Here is a 19,345-nt window from a genome sequence, read left to right on the forward strand (position 1 = left end):
TTTTTTTCCCAGGTAAAGTGCTTTCGATTTCTGGACAAAAGGTGTTATAGAAAAGTAGATGCTATCATTCATTATGAGCAATTTCCACTGTGCAGCTATAAAGCTATCCAAAGCACAGATACACTCATCAAAATCTTTGGCAATAGCTGCAAGGTACATTCTTCTAACAAATAGTTTTCCCACATGTTTGCTCTTATTGAGGGCACAGATTATCTTTCTCTGAATCAGAAGGCTTATTTTGCTCATTCTTTCCAGGGAAGAAGTATTAGAAGTTTTTAGACCCTCGATGGAATTGTAGTTGGAGAAGAGATGCCAAATGGCACTGCCATGATTCCTTGCGAGAATGGTGCCAGTTGTCTTGTGTGCAGGCTTGCAAATGAATCCATTAGGATTGGTAAACCCTTACCACACGATAAGGATATGGCATACCTCTCCTTTCTTTCTTTATCAACCTCCCAATCCTAGCTCTAATCAGCTGTAAATTCTGTCAGTGCTTAAACCCGGATCAACTTAGCTAAATGTAGTGAATAAATCAGATTAAAAAAAAAAATCACTGGTACTCCCTCTTCTGCGTAAGCATGGTGCAGAGATGTCTAATCTCTGCAATTTCTAGTAGAAGCACTATCAAGATTGGATACTACCGAATAGAAAAAACCCAACTTTACAATGATTTGCTTTGGTTCTAGGGTAGATAACAGAAGATAATGGTTACTCTTTTCCATGCCACCTTAAGGTAGCAAGACCAGCAGTATCCAATTCTTRCCGTACCCCTGTTACGATAGTTATTTCATGAAAGGAAATAAAACAAATGACAGTTTAATCCTTCCCTGAAAGCTCTTACGACACAGATGGCTAAGTAGCCATAACAGGGACACTGTTCTTGGTGAGGTGAGCAAAAAATAAATGCCTTACTGTATAATAAATAATCCCAGTCAGACGTTCTTGTTCCATTTTGTTGATAAATTGCTGCATAACCACAAGTGAAGGAAAAATAGCTCAATAATTTTAATCTGTCTTTCTTTTTCAATGCTTAAATATCATGTAAAGAAATTTAAAAWAAACGACTGCTTTTCTTGGCAAAAAAGAGTTTAAAATGTCACCAAAGCAACCTGAATCTTAGATCTATTGTCTTTTTTTTCCCCTTCTTTTTGATAGGCTTTTCCTTTTCTCTTGAGGTAATGAACATTATTGAGTGGAGGTCCAGTAGAGGTTAAGAAATGAGAGAAATTCCCTCCAGGGAGGAGATGAGAAGGAAAATGAACCATCTTGTGACAGATATTAGTTACATTGCTTAATGTACTACTGGAAGACACTCAGATGCTATGGAAATAACCTATTACAGACACCACAAGCTGCAGTGCATAGCATTCAGGTCATCCAAAACATCCCCTCTTAAGATTATTTCTTTCACTGTCTTTTAACATTGCCAGATTCAATCATTTAGGCTGAGGCTGAACTTCTCTACACCAGGTTTTTGCCTCTGGCTAACTTTCTTGTCATATATTTTTCAAATTTTTGTATAAAACTGCTCAGCTATTTCAGTGAGTAAGACTGGAGGAAGATCTGTCACTTTCCCCATAAATCCTCAAAGGAGAATGCTCTAAAAACTTAATTTTGCTCATGCCAACCATGAAGAGACTTAACACATTGCAAGTATCCAAGAGGACTTTGAGTCCCTTCCCATCCCAGAGCGTGGCCAGCCCCAGCGTGGATTGCTCTAGCTGCTGTGGCTCCCTGCCCTGGCTTCAGTCCCTCTCTCCAAACTCAGCGCAGGGAGAGGCAAGAACTGAGGCTAGGGCAGAAGGGAGGACAAGGACCTAGTGGCAGTGCTGCCTGACAAACCAAAGCTGTGCTTTGCAAGCCTGCCGCTGCTTCTTGAATCTTCCTTCTCTCCTCCGACCAGTCCTCAGGATTTTTTGCTTCTTCTTTCCCCTACACCAGCTACTAGGTGCTTGCTCAGGTAACGCTTCTCTTTGCTACAGACATAGTCCCTTTGCTCTGTAGCTGGCCACTGCAACACCGTGATTACAGAGAACACATGGGGCCTTATCTTCTAGCCACAGTTGGAAAACTTTCAATTATTTTAAAGACCCAAATGCGTAAAGGTGCGTAAGACTGGTAAGGAGGAGGCAAACAGAGACCTGCCCTCAAGACAGCCTCTCATGGAGGAAAGGAGTAGGATATTAATGAAGGCATAGCTAGACGACTGGCAGTTCATGAGAGCAGGGCTTGTATTTTCGTATTCTGTAGCACCAAATACAGTGAGATCCTTAATTTGGGCCCTAGGCATGGCTGTAATGTGAATACTAATAATGAGGCTGTTCTTAGTTTGTGTACGTGCTGTTTTTCAAGCCTGGCAGTGTGGGAAAAGGCCCATCCCTAGGACGGGATACTGGGCCCTAGGAAAAAGGGTTTTATTTAGTGTAATGGAAGCTAGTGTCAGCTGGAGTCAGAGGTTTGATCTTCCATCTCAGAGAGTGTAAATGTTTGTAGCTCCCCCTTGGGAGGTGAGCTCTGGGATTAGTGCATTAGTCGGAGAGCCCATCACTGTTATGGGAGACACTCTCAGAAAAAATAGACTCCGGCTGAGAAGGTAAATGATTAAAGTTGCAGCCTTTGTCCATTTGATATCTAATGGTAATCACATAGCAAATACAGTTTTAGAGAATGTTGTTTAGAAGGCTTGTGATTAAAGTGCATATTCCAGTCATAGAAACGGCAGACATAGGTGTTTATTGATAAATTTAGCAGAATAATGGACTCAAACCTGGGCAAGGAATTTGCCACAGTATTCCTGAAACACAGAACCTGGATGAAATCTGTGAGTGTTTTGAAGCCTCTGGCCATTCTAGGTTAGGAAAGGAGGTACTTTCAAGTTCCAGAGCACTGGTACCCCTAATCAAACTCAGACAGATTCAAAGCACATGCAGTGAATGATGAATGCCAAATGTTGCTCTGGTCTCCAGTACTGTCAACAAAGACAGATTATAGTGTGTTAACTAATCTGTGCAGGAGGGTTCATGTTGTTGCTTGTGGTGTGTGCGTGTGTGTGAACACAGAACTCAGTAGTGCTGTAACCCATATCAAGAAGTTACATGTCCATTGAAGCTGGTGACAGGACTCCCATTGACTTTGGAGGGGGAGTTTTTTTTGGATTTTCTTCAAGGAATTCATCTCAGAGGACAAATTTTTTAAGCAAGGGCCCATATAAGAACTTTGGCGCTATGGCTGACAAATGTAAGGTTGAGTGCTGACAAAGCATGCATAKCAAACTGCAGGTCTGCTAGTTGAAGAAAATTGGTGTTTTGAAATAGGAGACTAACTAGAGTCCAAAAAAAAAAATCTCTCAAGTTTGTAAAAGAACAATACATAGGCAGTACTTAGACCCAGATAATAATGTAAATGAACTTAATGCACTGTAATGGAAATGTGTGGGTAAAGTCTGAATTCAGTAAGAGGAGCTCAGCATTTCTGGAACTGGGTTACAGATTGTTAGGTGTAGGTCCCAGGAATCACTCTCTGGGATATGACAAAATAGATAAGGAAAGCAAAAGATGTTTTTTTTTTTTTCTTGGGTCTGTCATTATGGACTAGTTCTTGCAATTATCCTGTATTAGCTACTGGAATGTTTTGAAGTGTGTGTTACAAAGTCCAGTTGGTTTCATGCCAGATAATCATTCCCTCTATTTCTTTTTGAGATGTGGATCCAAAAAGTCAGATTATCCTTTCTACATTGAAAAATAAATTACAATAACTGAAGCACACTTAAAAAAAAAAAAAAAAGAATTAGAGCTCTTTCTAATTATATACAACCCCTGCTGAACACTTGTAAACAGATAACACTTTTTTCCTGTAGGAGACTTAGAAAAAAAATGTGAGAAAGTGGTATGTTTCCATTCCTGTACTAAATGTTGGTATTAGCTGCTGTGTTTTGAATTGAAATCTTTCAACAATTGTTTTGAATAATAACAGATTTTTTTCAGAAAGGTGTGTTCTAATGTAGACAGTTTCTTTCACAATATACATAATAGATGGTAGCAGTAACAATGAATAACCCCCAGCAAGTGTACAGTGCTGTGCAATATAAAGCACTGTACAATGTGAATCAAGCTAATAGATTGTGCACTGCATAATACAGTGCTGAGTTRAATTCATTCCTTTGCCTTTTTTTTCTCGATCGTATCAGTGCAAAGCTTCCACAGGAGTTTATCTGAGAAGATGTAGGTAAGAAAATCATTATTTGGCTCTTAATTGATGAAACAGAAAATAACCTTGGCAAATGCTGGCACATGGATTTCTAGGCTCCTAGAAAGCATGGCAGTGTATGGTTATTCCCTCCTTAGAGGCTATAAAGCGCCTGACTGCTAAGGCAAAACTAGCTACCAGCAGAATTCCTGATTTTCATCAGTTCTGTGCACAGCCTAATCAACTGTTACCTCTGTGCAGAACATGAAGTCACTCCTTGCCCATATCCTTCAAACATAAACTGAAAAACGAGAAGCAAGAAGAGCTGCTGCTGCACTAGTGTTTCCTCTTAAGTCATGTTTCCCCACTGGCAGCAAGACAAGGCAAAACAACAGGATAGATGAAAGGATTTCAGGGGAGTTTGGGACTCTTTTGCTTTAGTTTAATCTCTGCCACCTGCCATGAGGTTCCCATATCTCTGAGCCTGAGAAGGCCTCATTTTGTTCAGTAGAGTTTAATCACTGCATTTAAATGTGTGTGTAAAAAACTAAACAACAAGAACTCATCTGCATGAAACCAAATTTGATATTCTCTCCCTCTCTTAACGTGATCCCATGAATTTCTTGCATTGTTGTGTCCCGTGTACTAAGGATCCCATGCAGAGAGCAAACAATAAAGCAGAGAGAAGACAGATGCTCTGCTAATGGGAAACCAAGGAGAAGAGAGTCTGTGAGAGATTACAGGCAGCCTGGGGTTGGAATACATTATTAGCACAGCAYTCAATTCAGAAATTAATTTTCAGAATTAAATTGCTGCAGCATCTGGGCAAAAGTCCTGATCACCCCTCTTAAAAGTTTTTAAAGCATCAAGAGCAGGAATCTCAATTCTCAGCTGAACAGTCACATTCAGTGACTTTGCAGTGCTGTAATAGTGAACTGAAGTTATTACAGCTTCATACCCTTACTGCAGCAGCAACTGCCACACCTACTGAAATGTATAACCCACTTGATCTGTTTGCATAAACCTGCAGCACGTTTTAAACATCCCATCAAAGAAAATGGGTCTGAATGAGATTCCAGGGCCTGTTTCCAGGAGGAAGGTTTTGTTTTGCTGCGTGCATAACAGCAGGGAAGCACATCAGCCTCTCCTTGGGCACGGTTAGACATGTGAAGGAGAAGAAGCAACACGTCTTTTCAAAGATCTGATGTTGCCTAAGGTAGAAACTTTGGGTCGTGAAGCCTTTTTATGGCATGCTCTTTTCTGAATGTTTTTGCTTTTGAAAATGGTGATGAGAACATCAAACTTTAAAAGATCCTGGGTAGACAATCAAGATTGGTTAAAGGATTGAGGGCAGACAGGAGGAATTGTTGCTCATGGTAGTTGGTGGGATTATCCTCCATGCATAATTTGTTCATTATATGCTCAAAATTCATTGTTAATTTCTTTTGGGTATATTGCACGTTTGACAGAAGAGTTCATAAACCCAAAGATTATCACAGGAGGATGCTAACAGGCCCAAATATTCAGGACAGAGGGGGACTTGTTTTCTTCTTCCATTGAAACAAAGACTTTGGGGCAGAATCACTTGAGATTTTTTGCCTGTTTGATAATCAAAATATAGTGGACAACCAACAAAAGTAAAGTTCAGCCAGCCAAATCTTCTACTTCATTTTCACTCTTCTGTTCTAACATAATTAACATATTTGTCAAGGTTTATTTAGCTTCTCAGAGTCTTATGTTACATAACATTGGGGGAGCTYGATTATGAAGTCTTGATTCTTGCACATTAACTGAGATTTTATTATCCTGGGAGAGAGATGAAGGACAAGGTAATATACGGGAGAAAACAGTTGTGACCAAACTAAGGAATCAGGAGAAACAATACCAGCTCTTCAATATTCACTTGCTTTCTTTGTGTTTTGATAACTGGCATCTTATTCCTAAGTAACAGAAGTGAGAGTAAAGGCTAATGCTTCATTTTGAGCTTTGAATTTCAGAGCTGTCCTTTTTATAAAAACATTTTTCAATGTTTTTACATATGCTTAATCAGTATCTATAATCAATATTTGTTAATGTTAAAAAATACCATCCTTGTTATGGTTACATGTGGTCTGTAGCCTTGTGAAAATTTCTGCTTAGTTTCTGATTGGTCTGTATTTACATTTTCTTACCAGTCTGCTATCTGAATYGTTTTGTTTGTTTGTGTGTGTGTTTTTAATGGCACCTGTAAGAACCTTATAAAGTCAGGCCAGAATTAAGCCTCGTTCTGCTTGTACCCTTAATGATATTGTATGCATAAAATAATGTAACTATGATTTTGCTTCTGTACTGGGATCCTACCTATCAACCCATATTATTTCACTGTTTCACCTCAATCTGTTTTTCATGTCTCCAGGCTGGAAACAGGTTGGTATGCCCAAAAACTTTTCTTCCCCCTCCAGCTATGTCAGTAATGAAAGAGGCTACAAGTGTAGAACGTACCCCCACTTCTCTTGTACTTACTCAGTTTACAGACTCGGGGGGACCGGTCCCTGTGTTCCACCCAGCCACACTGGGACCCCATCGTTACGGCAGCTTTTGGGTGTGCTGACAGTTAATAAGGAAGCCTTTCTGCCTTGTCTGCAGTCTGGAGCAAGTCACAGCTTCCGTTTCATTGCACGCAGAAGATTTGTGAAGCTTAATACATTAATTAAATGCTTCAAAGACAGAGGTTACTCATTTTAATTAGTATTTTAAGACTCCTTTTGTAAGCTCTGCTTTTAAAATTGAAAACTTAGCACAACAACCATGTCTGAACTCCCCAAGTTAGGAACAGAAGCAAACATAGCAGAGCAGAAGTTAACAGGTGAGATGCAAAAGAGTGAAGTAGTTTATTGTTTACCTTTAAACAGCAGTGTCCACAGTGCTGCCATCATGTAGGGAAGGAGTGCTGCTGAGATTCAAGACTATTACTCTTTTCCAGACCAGATAGATTTAATGGATGAGCAGAGCCTAATCCAAATTGCAACTCTCACTCAGTCAGATGGTTTCAGGTTTGGGCAGATCAATGCTGTGATCAGAAAAGAGAACAATGTAGTGGTAAAGGAGAATTCCCTGAGCCCATCAAATATTGTATCACTGTTATTAGATCTGCTGCCATTTTGCAAAATCTTCTTAACTGGGTAATCCAGCACTGGATGTGTTTGACAAATAACAATTCTCTTGTTAAATACAAATCATGGCTTAAATTTAATAGGGTTAGTCATAAAGAGTGATTTTGTGTCAGGAAAACCTTTCTTTCTGACAAGCAGTGTAATTTATGACAATCTAGTTAGCAGTAAATGACATTAATCTGACCACTAAGCCATTCTGTTCTTGGGGAATAATGTTCCTTCTTAATCAATAACTGGGTAAATGCGTCCTTGCATTCCTTATCAAATGACAGCCAGATGGTACTGGTAAATTCATTCCAGCAGGATTTTAGAATTAGCTAGGTTGGTACTGTTGTTAATCCTCTCCTGTCTGCTCTGCTAGGACCTACCCACCTGTTTCCAGTAACCCTTGAGTTCACAACCTTAGGAGTCTAGCCAGATGGCTACTCAGATATAGTACAGGCAAGAAGCATCTCAAGTAGAGAGGGGCCTTTTTTCTGCCTCAGAAAGAAGAAAAAGCAAAGGCTTTGATATGAAAGCTGCTACTTGAAAGTGAGGAGATGAATCCAACCTTTTTTTTATATTATTATTATTTTTAATGTCTAGACTTGCATACTAGTTCTATCACACAGTTCAGAATAGTATTTTGCAAAAATAGCTAAATAAAATGGTCTGCTCACCTCTGTATTTGTTCCTGAGCACCACAGACTGTTAAGTTAAAGTTTTAAAGTTTCGTAAGATTGTGTAAGCTGTGTTCTTTAGTAAGTAGTAAGTGGGGAACTGTGTCAGCTGCAATAGCATCATTTATACTGACTTGTAGGCCCATGAAAGTATCTGAGACCTCCTTTTCTTCATACTCACTTTTGTTGCATAGCAACAATAATTTTGTCTCCAACCTATTGATCTGAAATAATGTATAATCCCTTCACATCAATAAAAAGGAAAACATATAGCAGCTCTATGCTGTGAACCAGCAGCTTTTGAAGTGAGGAGACAGTTAATCCCCACTAGATCAAGGGGGGAATGGAGCAAGGCATAGGCTCTGTAGGGTGAGGCTGCAGGGGTGCATTGGATGGCTCTGAGCAAATTAACCTGAGCTCAGGCAGAAGAGTCCAGTTACCTTTTTCCTCCTATTCTATGTCTTTTATCTTATACTATCACAGTTCTTTTCATCTGAGCTTTGCTATAACCTTCATTACTGAAGTTAAGCATGTAACACCACGTATCTGTGTAACACCATGGAAATAACTGGGTGCCCTTTCCCTCTGGCAGGAAAGAACGCACACGCAGCAGTTAGTTTATATGGGACTGTAGTGGGTAAGGGTAAAGTTCAGCCACTGTAGATACCAGTTTCAAAATTACATGGCTGGAGATCTTCAGGCAAGTGTTACCCGACTGCCTTTAGGGTAGCTGTCTGGTAGGTCAGTTGTCTGGCCTGATAACCTTGATATTATTTGTCTTTTTTTTTCTTGTATGCCTCTAAACCTAGGGTTAAAGAAGGACTTTGACATCTGAAATAGGACCTGCTTTAGGGTCCTATTGAGGATGTTGAGATGTAGCATGAATGGAAGCTAATTCCAGCACCCCAAAACAACAAACCCTGCCTCCCCCAAAGAGGCTTTGAAAATAAAACCCAAAACTTTAAATAATCTTGTTATATAGCAAACCTCAATGTGTCAGTGCATCAGAACTGCATCAGCTTGCAGCTGAACATGTTCAACAAGTAAACTGAAGGTTTCTGAATCTGTCTTCCAAAACTATTGTATAGTTGCTATCATATACAGCGTAGGCTGAAAAATAGAACAGCGTTAACTTAAGAGGTATTTTCTACAGCTGCTAATGGCTACTAATAATTCTTTCCTTTCTGTCATTTGAACAGTATTCAGGTTTTCAGCAAACAGCGGACAAGTGCTTTGTTTGTGGACATCTCATAATGGAAATGGTAAGAGTCCTAAATTCCTATTTGTGGGATATATTTCTTTTGATGTATTTCAGATAGTGCACTTTGGCATGTTATGCTGTTTCTCTAGTCAGACTGTTGCTGTGTCTCCAATATTGTCAAGATAAATTTTGAAATTTGGGAAGTATCATAAATAAGCTAACATGCTGTATTGCTATCAAGTACAGTAAGTTGGGCTTTTCCTCCTCCTAAGATTATGGGAGGCTGCTGTTCTGGAACATCAGTCTTTCCCATCAGTAAAAGAAAGCCAACTATAAATTTTAATACCAAAGGCGAAAATGCAGAACAGCTTCATAAGGGAACACGGTAAAGGAAAAGAAGAAGCTACTCTGTAAAACAATGAAATAGGGAGAGCTTTATCAAAGGGAGGTGGTGTGGACTATCGAGGAGAGGGACATGTATTTGTAGTCCTGAGTTTGTTGCCAGGTCTGTGATTTGCTTTTATTTACCTTTCACCGCTTGCCTCCACCTCTGTATTTTTTTTCCACATCTGTTAAAATGCACTATTGCCTCTGTCGTTTGCAGGGAGCCAGTAGCCAGTTACTTTTATAATAAAAAATAAGGACTATGGGTTGGGCCAGATAGTTCTGGCATAATTTCACTGGGTATGATGAATATATAGATTGTTCTTTCTAAGTGGAAATCCCCAAACAAAACAAAGTAGACTGCACATTGAAGAAATGCAGATCATGATGTATTACCATATATCATGATCTGATATATTACTATAATATATTGTTTTCCTCTTACTTTAAAACATGCGTGAACATCAGCATGTCTAATAGAAGTAGCTATTGAGTTGTGAACATGGAAGTTCAGCAGAAGCTGGTACAGAGACTTAACTAATGAGGATTCTGGCTGGCACCACTGGCCGGACAAGGATATTGTTCATTTTAGCCCAAGAGCAAATTTCTAGAGTTGTGTCATGCCGGGAGGGGGAGGGTATTCTGACTTGCATGCTTTGAGTCGGCCCTCATTTGCAGAAACCCAGGCAAGAGTCCATAGCATCTTGTTGGTGTAGTGTAGGAGCTGGAAGTTTGACAGGTGCTCCTCTGCCTTTCTCCCATCACTAAGTGTGTTCCAACAAAAGCAAATAGCACTGGGAGCTCTAGGAATTAAGCCATCTTACTTAGCTAATTCCTCCATGTTCCTCCCCAGGAGCAAACAGACAATGTGCCTGCGCAGTAGCGGCACCAGCGCACGGCTAAGGAGCAAAGTTGCAACTCCACAGGCTTGGGTGCAAACGTTGAAGCTGTTCAAGGGCTCAAAGTGCAGTTGAATTAGGAGTTTTTCTGTGCAAAGAGCTGCTGCAGAGCTAGGCTGGACTAACAGAGCTTGTTACATTGCTGCCGAGATAGTAACGCACCCAGAGAGGAGTTGCTCCTGAATAGGAACAGGCTTGCAGAATGATTGGAATCTCATGGCAGTCACTGAACAGAGAACTGTGGGGATTCAGGAGTGGGAAGAAGAGAGTGAAGTTAAATTGATTTTGCGCATTTTTCCTATACTCTACTTGTTTTTTCTGTTGAACTTTATTTGTAGAAACACCTACAAGACCTTAAGAATTTGGCTGTGGAGATTTTAATCTCCATCTTATTAACAGCTGAACACTATTGCTAGCCTAGCAATCCATTGAGCGTTACCTGAAAATACCATGTGCAAYACTTTCCAGAGGTTTGTTCATGGGCTTGGCGCATTGTTGTTGACATCTCAGTGCTACTCTAAGCATTATGTACAAGGATACCAGGAGGAAGGGATTTTTTTCTGTTACAGTGAAGGTGTGACTGTGTCAGGCATTTCCTTGAAACCTTTAAAATGCGATAGGGAAGATCAGCGTGGTAAAAGCCTGGACAATTTTAATTATCCATTGATATAGATGGAATCTTAACTGATAGGCTCCTGTGAGTGGTATCTCGTGGATCAGAAGGACTAATAAAGGGACACTGATTTATTTATGTTTTGTTGTTTCAGTATTGACTAATTCGAACTGCTCCTATTCCAACCCATTATGTTTTGCATATTAACTCTGTATCCCATTAACTTGTATTTGGCTGCAGCAGATTTTCCAAGAAACAACCTAGGAAGCCATTTTTAATATCTGTTGGGCAGTACTGGTCCTGCAGAGATAAGGCTGATGGTCACCAGCTTGATTTTTCACAATTCTCTCTTTACTGAGAGCCTTCTATAAACCTACTGAAATAATAATTTATTGGTTTTAGAAGGGTCCTTGCTGATAGATTTGCAGAGTGATAATTTTGTCCTGAAGTGCATTTTTCACTCACCTAATAAGTGCATTATTAAGAATCAGACACAGCTGTTAGGGCAGAGAATCTCATGTAATCATGCAGCCACTCATTTTACTGTTTGCCTCCTAAGATATTACAGGCTCTTGGAAAGTCATACCATCCTGGCTGCTTCCGCTGTGTGGTATGTAACGAATGTTTGGATGGAGTCCCCTTCACTGTAGATGTGGAGAACAATATCTACTGTGTCAAAGACTATCACACGTAAGTACACAGATCCGTTGCGTGTTTTGAAAAAAACTGTTAATTAAATTACTCTTGCAAGACTTGCAGTAGATTAAAAGTGCTGGCTTTTTTTCTGAGGTCCTGTCTGTTCTGATGTCCCTCAATGCTCTTCCCCCATACTGTATTTATAAAATATATTAAAGTTGTATTAAAGATCATTTTGTGGGCACATAGAAGAGCCCAGTGAGGTTGAAAATTAAACTGGGTTGAAGAGGGTGTCTCTCTTACGGCAGCTTCTCTATTTCTTTCAGGACTCTTCAGTAATAATTAAACTAGGCTAATTCTGCAAGTGATGGTAGATTCTGCTGGCTGCTCTTAAGAGTCCAGATTCTGGCAGTGCGTGATAGTAGAGTATATGGTATATTAACCTACACAGGACAGTAGACATGTAACTAGTAGCTTGTGTCAGAGTGATTTTGGCCTCACTTGGCAATACATTTTTAAGGTTTAAATGATTGCTCTTGGGCTGTCTTATGCTCGCACTCAAAGCCAACATGAATTAGCTCCTGTCAACCAGTAATGCAGCTTTTTAGAGTAGATCACTCTGAACTCAACTGTATTGGTCTAAATGACCACACTGCAACAGCAAAGTGAATGTTGGCCCAGTGATTGTCATAAAATGCAGCTGTGGGTAAGACCAGTTGATTTGTTTGGTTTAATAAGTGGATCCTTGCCAGTATGAGCCCCCCTCATATTTAACAAGGTCATGTCTTCCTGACGTTGGTTGATAACAGTCCCTAAGTCAGGAGCTGCTGCAGGGAGTCCGTGGAAGAATGTGAATGGCTTTATGAAAAGAGGAAAGTAAGAAAGAAGGCATAGGCAGAAAGAGTGTTGAATTGGTTATGCCTAGAGATCAGGAAGACCAAAGCAATAAAAAGGTGGGGTAGATCATCCTCTCTTCCCAATCTCCTTTTCCTTGAATTTCACTGAAATTTTAGAGATGTTTCCCTTGGTTCCCTACATTTTGCTAAAAAGAAGACATGGTCCTCTTTGGTTCTATTTCTTGAAGAAGCTTTGAATGTGATTTGAACACTTTCTTCTTGCACCGTAGGGTTTTTGCACCAAAATGTGCTTCCTGTAACCAGCCGATTCTGCCAGCACAGGTATGTGTTAACATGCGCTGACTCTTTAGGGAAGACAGTTGTATGCATATGAATACTTTCTAAAAGCACATTAAATACTTTTCCTCCTTTCTCTACAATCTATAGTATGTTGAATACAAAATTAAATACAGTTCAGCAGCAACATCACTTCCAAACATCCCCAGAGGTTGTAATAGTCATAATACTTACGGAGCATAGTACTTTGTATCTTTAGGGTGCTTTCTAGGTCTTAATTATGCTGTTACAAATCTCATTTAATTGAAAGCTATGACTGGAGCTCCAAGAACAACCCAAGAAATAAAGCCCTGTTTGTTTTTAGGATCTCCCATTAGCTCAAGTAGCAATTTTATTTGTCTGCTATGTTTGCATTTCTGATGTGGATCTGTTAAGATGCCCAAGCTTGAAAAGACATCTGAGGGTTACCGTGACCCTGTTAAAAGGCCACCCAGCCTGTCATCTCAGGGTGGCACTATACTGAAAGTGCTTAAAGGAGAGGAAAAGGAGGTAAAAGTTAACTAAGTTAGCTAAAAGGGAAGCCAGATGAATGACTGCTGCTTGCAGCCTCAGCCCATCCTGACAGTACAGTCAGCACAGTAAGACTTTTGCATTATGGCACACAGCCCTTTTCTGCCTGCCCACAGTGACGCTGCTCCTTAATTCTGGTGAATGCGGAACCAACTGAGTTCCCATTGCTCAAGTCACTGACTGGCTTATTCTTAAGCAAGGGCCTCAGTACCTCCCTCCTCTTCCTCATCATGTGTACAGAGCCAGAGTTTGTATTGTACAGCATGCCCACRTCCACCACTCTGCACGTTATACTCATTTGTCATTATTAATTCTTTTAAATAGCCAGGTCTTAGTTGCATTATAAACCTTCTAAAGGGTGAGCCAGAACTGCCTGCCCTGCTGATGGGGAGTGAGGAGAAAAGCTGTATCTAAGTTTCACTGGCTTTGTCTTTTGCAAAGTTACTTTTCTAAAAAAAAAGCATAACTGTCCTAATGCTGATTCATCTGATAGTTAACAGGATAGACTCCACCTCCTTCCCCATGGAGATTTCATAGGTTAGTTCAAGTCTAGTAGTGCAGGCGTTAACTTGTCCACAGCTTCTCTCAGACATAGTCTATGTCATATCTGATGCTCTAACCACACCTGGAACTGGAAACAATGCAAGAAAAAAATTTAATGAGGTCTGTCTTCAGAGTAGCTCACAAAAAGTACGTGAGGTTACAAAACGGGTATGGGCTGCTGTGCAGGGCCTGGGGTTCAGCCAGGAATTAAATAATTCCACTGCATCCATCTTCATGCTGAGGTTTTTGCCTGTGCACATAATGACCTGCCAGACAGGTATGTACCCTGTGGGGTACATACAGTGACATGTGTGTGTACAAAATAGCTGTGCAACAGCTGGTTTGAGGTGAATACAGTCCTGGAAAGATCAGGCCAGGATGTCTATATGGGGAAGTTACCCAATCAACAGGTTCTTGACTGCTAATTTGTTCAAATTCTGGGTGCCTTTGGAAAATGATTTGATTTCAAGAGAAAGTTCTCTCTTGAGGACAAAAGTTTTGACTACACTTCCAAAAGGAGCGCTACAGCTCTGATATCTCAGATACCCAAACTACTGCTGCACAGTGAACACAGTGGTACAGTGTTGTACCAGGGACAAGATCTTTAGCTTTCACAGAGCTGCCCTGCAGAGAGAGAGRGGTTTCTGCAGGGAAAGAACTTCTCAAAGCTACAGGTTGGGTGCTGAAAGAATACTGACAAATGAACTTACAAGCCCAGTCTTATATTCTCTGTGCTTTCCAAACAGGGCTCCGAGGAGACCATTCGAGTGGTATCAATGGACAAAGACTACCACGTGGAATGCTATCACTGCGAGGTAAGTGTCTAGCGTCTCTGCCTGGCCAGGACATGGCAAGTCTTTGCTAATAACAAGCAACCTCTCATGGACGTCTGACTGCACCCCAGGGTGCACTCTCCAGCTCCTGTGCATGCCTGGGCAGGCAGAGTTTTGCCACATCGCTCCATGGAGGGAGGAAGGAGGAATGCAGCAGTGACTTGCTAGCTGAGCTGCAAGTAGTGCTGTCATCTCTACTGGCATGAAATTAGTTTCTATATTGTCAGCAAACTAATTTCAGAAGCTGGCTGCAGGACACTTACATATTTATTGAGGGCAGAGAGACTAAGCTGAGAAATAAGTCAGCTTGCTTCAAAGGGAGGAGAGCTGAGTTCAATCTTAGCTCTGCGTCGGGCAGTATGAGAAAGGAAACAAGCTCTTTAATTTGGGATCAGCCCAAAAATTCCCCTTTACTCTAGGTGTGTCTGATTGATAGAAGATGCATCTCTKAACATAGATCCTAACTCTGTTGCCATTCAGTATGGCTTATCTTAGCCCCAGAAGCAAAAATGGAGCTATCCTCTTTCTGTGTGCTCCTATACAGAAGGGTTTTATAAAGAGATTTTCAAATGAGGGAGAAGAGAGCAAAATTCAGGGCATCTTGAAATGAGTGTGAACCTAAGTGTGAGGAAGAGCCAGTGCACTCGGCTATCTCTGTCTAATAGACACAGCTGATRCTTCATCCTTTCCCATTAATTTTTAAGATAAATTGGCAGAGAATGTAAGCATTTTGAAGAGCTATCTGTTCTTCCCTCCTCCTCCTCCTTCCCCCATCTGTTGCTTTGTGCAAGCTTCACCTAAGAAGACAGCTCCCACCCCTTCTCTCTCAGCCTATTGACTTTATATTAGAATGTCCCAATGGGGGTTTATTTCCAGTTCTGTTTCCTTATTCAGTTCCCCATTCTCCTTCCAGATTGAGGCAAATCAAGCTGCCTCCATATTTGCCCAGAATGGCAGAGTGCATTAAATGCAGAAATTAGGAGGTTAGCCATATATTAACAGGGGTAGGTTGCTGCCTAACAGCCTCAAATTAGGCTGTCAAATTGTACARCCTGGGTCACTGATACCTCAAAATAACACTAATAAAGTTAGTGCCACTATTTTGAGGTATTCAAATGAACACTTTATAAAGGCCCAATCCCTAGGAAAACTTACACAGCTACTTCTGAAGCTCTGTTAAGTTGCCATTGTCAACTGTTGGCCATGCAAAGCAAGTAATCACTTTGGAAACTTCGCTGCTTTTTCTTGTCATCTCTTTCGTGCATGACTTCTTAACTTCCGTTGTGAAGTTCAAGCCAGATTGCAAATCAGTACGACTCCTCTCCCCCCAAACCCTTTACCTACAGAAAAGGGAATACAGTTTTGGAGAGGGAGAGGGTATGTTACAAAAATTTGGCACATCTGTATTAAAGTTATAATGAGGAACTAGATTTTAAATCTTAACTTAATGGCTGTAAGTTATTAAATAGCATATAGTTACACACAGATGACTACACAGGGTGTAGCTCTGATTAAAACTCCCTAAATTAACATTTCAGTTTTAAAGCTTATTTTAAAATTCATTCTTCATTCCTACTTAAACATTATAAATTTTGAAGATTTTGACTAGCGCTATGAAAGTTGAAAAATCATACTTTGTGTCCAATTAAAAACTTTTCCTTTATTTTCAATAGTCAAATGATCTATGCCCAACTTTTTCAAGCTTTTTTCCTTCTACTAAGTGCACTCCCCACACTTAYCTTTCTCATTCTCTTCGTTCTCATGTTCTCCAGCTCATGTTCCTCCATTTCCTGTTCACCATCTTGTTACAAAACAAGTTCCTTTTCTGTTCTAACCTGTTCTGTGTTTTATATGTCAGCACAAGCTCTGAATGAGGTTTAGTGCTTGGCCTGCTTTTGTCTAGTTTGCATCAACATTTATTAGATGAAGAGACCACAATGGGATTCAATGAAAATAAATGCTAGAACCAGCCTAGAGTAGTGCTGTAGACTGTCCCGTTAGATTTCAGTGATGTCAGTTTGCTTCATACAAGACAGTCAGTGTCCATCTACCACAAACTCTTGAGGTTGCTGCCTTTGTAAGTATGGGGGGGGAGGGACTCTCAAGGTTATGCACGACAGTTCAATGCTGTTATGACTTACCTGAATCACTCACTCACCTAGGACGTATGATTTTCTTCTAGGATTGTGGTTTGCAGCTCAATGATGAAGAAGGCCATCGTTGTTACCCATTAGAGGGCCACTTGCTCTGCCACAGCTGTCACATTAGGCGCCTTAATATTAAATTGCCATCACATCCACCGCCGAGCTATCCAATGCATGTGACAGAACTCTGAAAGACATTTTCCATTACCATAAGCTGTATAAAAGAGAAGACAGAAAAATCTAAAAATGACTTTCATGTTCCCTTAAAGATGAGATTCCTATAATAACCATCTAAACCAGCTATTTATTTTTTAAATCAGAGGTGAGGGGTCCTTTCTGATCTTGTACATACACATTCTTTTACCTAGGTGTTTTCACTGAGACACTGTCTACTTGAACAAGTAATGCACCACTAAATGTAACTGTAAATGACAGCATTTCTAAAAACAGTGGTACAAAGGGCTGTTCTGCACTCCCCATTCACTTTTCTTCAATGGAGGTTTTGCCCAAGTAAGGAATGTAGAATTACTACCCAAAAGTTAGCACCTTATCATATCGCARCAAGCATGATAAGATAAATGCTAGCACTTTAGCTAGTTTCATTGTATTCTGGTCTTAGAGAATACAGTCTCATGTTTTTAAAAACTTAAATTCCCAGAAATAGTGAATAGGAAAGCAAATGAGTATTTTTAGCAACGAAAATTTTCAGCATGGGTTAAATAATGATATTCTATGAAGACACTTCAGACCAACTTTTTATCCTGCTGCATTCCACAGTCATCCAAAGACTACAGCTTGTTAAAGAAATATTGTAAGCATCTCACATAGAAACCACAATAAAAGAATGCATCCATTTGAAGAGTTAAAATATTGGTATATGCAGGGTTGTAACAGTTTAAGAAAGTTACAGACCTCTGCAACTACCTGCCATGTACAAGAGTTTCCATGGTTTCAAAACACATTCATATTGACTTGATTTGGCACTTACTAAAAAATTCGTTTTTAAACCTGTTCTTTCGTTAATAGGGTTAGCAGCCCCTTTGGCTATGCAAAGTTACACTTGTCTTTATGCTACTTGTTTTATACAACACTTCATTTGTTACCAACTGCTTTACAATTGTATGTTAAAACATTATAAAAAAGGGCAGGGGAAGTGGTTTTGTATTATCTTTGCAGCTTTGTGTTCTTTTCTAGATGTACTTTTGAAATGATTACAGTGATTGTCTTCAGCTGAAAACAAAGTACAATTTAGCAGAAACAATAATTTAGAAAGACAATTGAAACATTGGTATTTTATAACAAGTATTAGATGTACATAGAATGTACACACTTTCATATTTTGCATAAGTTTTTGCAGTAACCTCAGAGCTCTGGGGAAATATATGTCTTCCATATAGGAAGTTAGATGAATTTTTTTATGGTTTGTTTTCTACCATGTGTTGATGATTTACATGCAAATCACACATCTGTATGTTTAAAAAATTCCTTGCATTCTCATGAGAATTGATCCAGCCTTCCTGAATTTATATTTTAAATAAATCCATCATTGCTGTCTTTAACTGTATCCAAAATCACAATAAAATTCTTCTGCTCTAGAGGAAGTGGAAATAAGAGACCAGATTCTCAGCATGTGTGAACTGAGACAGTTCCATGCCAGTTCACAACAAGCTGAGAATCTGATGAATCAGTTCTGAAATGATCACATGTTAAATTCAACACACAAACTGATGAAATGACTTATTTGGCAACACCATTGCCATTTAGTTTTGTTACGCTCCATTGATTTTTTGAAAGCCATTTGTGGTGCTGTTGAAAAGTACAAAGGGCATCCAATAGACACTAATTCCTAAGTGGAATAATTAACTCCCTTGACAGAACTTTTGATAGTCTGGAATTTCCTTTGGGGGGGCAAGGGGAGAGACAGGAAGAAAATCCTGTTAAATATATTTTTTCTATTAAGGAGAAACAGAAGGTATGTTTGAACTTTTGCCATACTACTTTTGGCCTAGATTAACCTGTCCTACCCAATGCTCCTTGGCAAGTCACATGCTCCTTTAACCAGTCATTTTGTAACTAATATATATCAGTTTATAATTAATATATTTAATGTAAGAGCCATGTTTCAAAGGAGTTACAATGCAAGTAGTGATTCCTACAGTGCAACCTAAGAGGTCTGACCTGCAGAAGAGTGAGCACTGGGTGCCTGCACGTTTTCTCTGCATTTGCAGACATTAGTTCTGTGTCCATAGTCACCAGACCAGCCTCAGGAGGAGGCTAAAAGTGCATGTGAGCCTCACTTGCCCAAACAGCAAATTCTAAAACAGGAAAAATTTGTCTCGAAGTGGGTTATATGGCTAGGTCGATTCCTTAAGGTTATTACATAAAAATATCAA

General features: G+C 39.8%; 1 protein-coding gene across 1 annotated transcript in view; it reads left to right on the forward strand.

The window, feature by feature from the left end:
* The window catches only part of LOC146596461 (Wilms tumor protein 1-interacting protein homolog), a 50,111-nt gene extending 31,600 nt beyond the window's left edge, over positions 1-18,511 (forward strand). The window contains exons 3-7 of the mRNA XM_085303740.1: positions 9,196-9,258; positions 11,653-11,783; positions 12,856-12,907; positions 14,722-14,790; positions 16,991-18,511. Of these exons, the coding sequence (XP_085159866.1) occupies positions 9,196-9,258; positions 11,653-11,783; positions 12,856-12,907; positions 14,722-14,790; positions 16,991-17,143 (468 nt within the window). The 3' untranslated portion in view covers positions 17,144-18,511. The remainder of the gene's footprint in view (positions 1-9,195; positions 9,259-11,652; positions 11,784-12,855; positions 12,908-14,721; positions 14,791-16,990) is intronic.
* Positions 18,512-19,345: the final 834 nt, after the last annotated feature.

The sequence above is a fragment of the Rhea americana genome, unplaced genomic scaffold (genome assembly GCF_003343005.1).
Source record: "Rhea americana isolate MKP2758 unplaced genomic scaffold, rheAme1 scaffold_20, whole genome shotgun sequence".
Taxonomy (NCBI): domain Eukaryota; kingdom Metazoa; phylum Chordata; class Aves; order Rheiformes; family Rheidae; genus Rhea; species Rhea americana.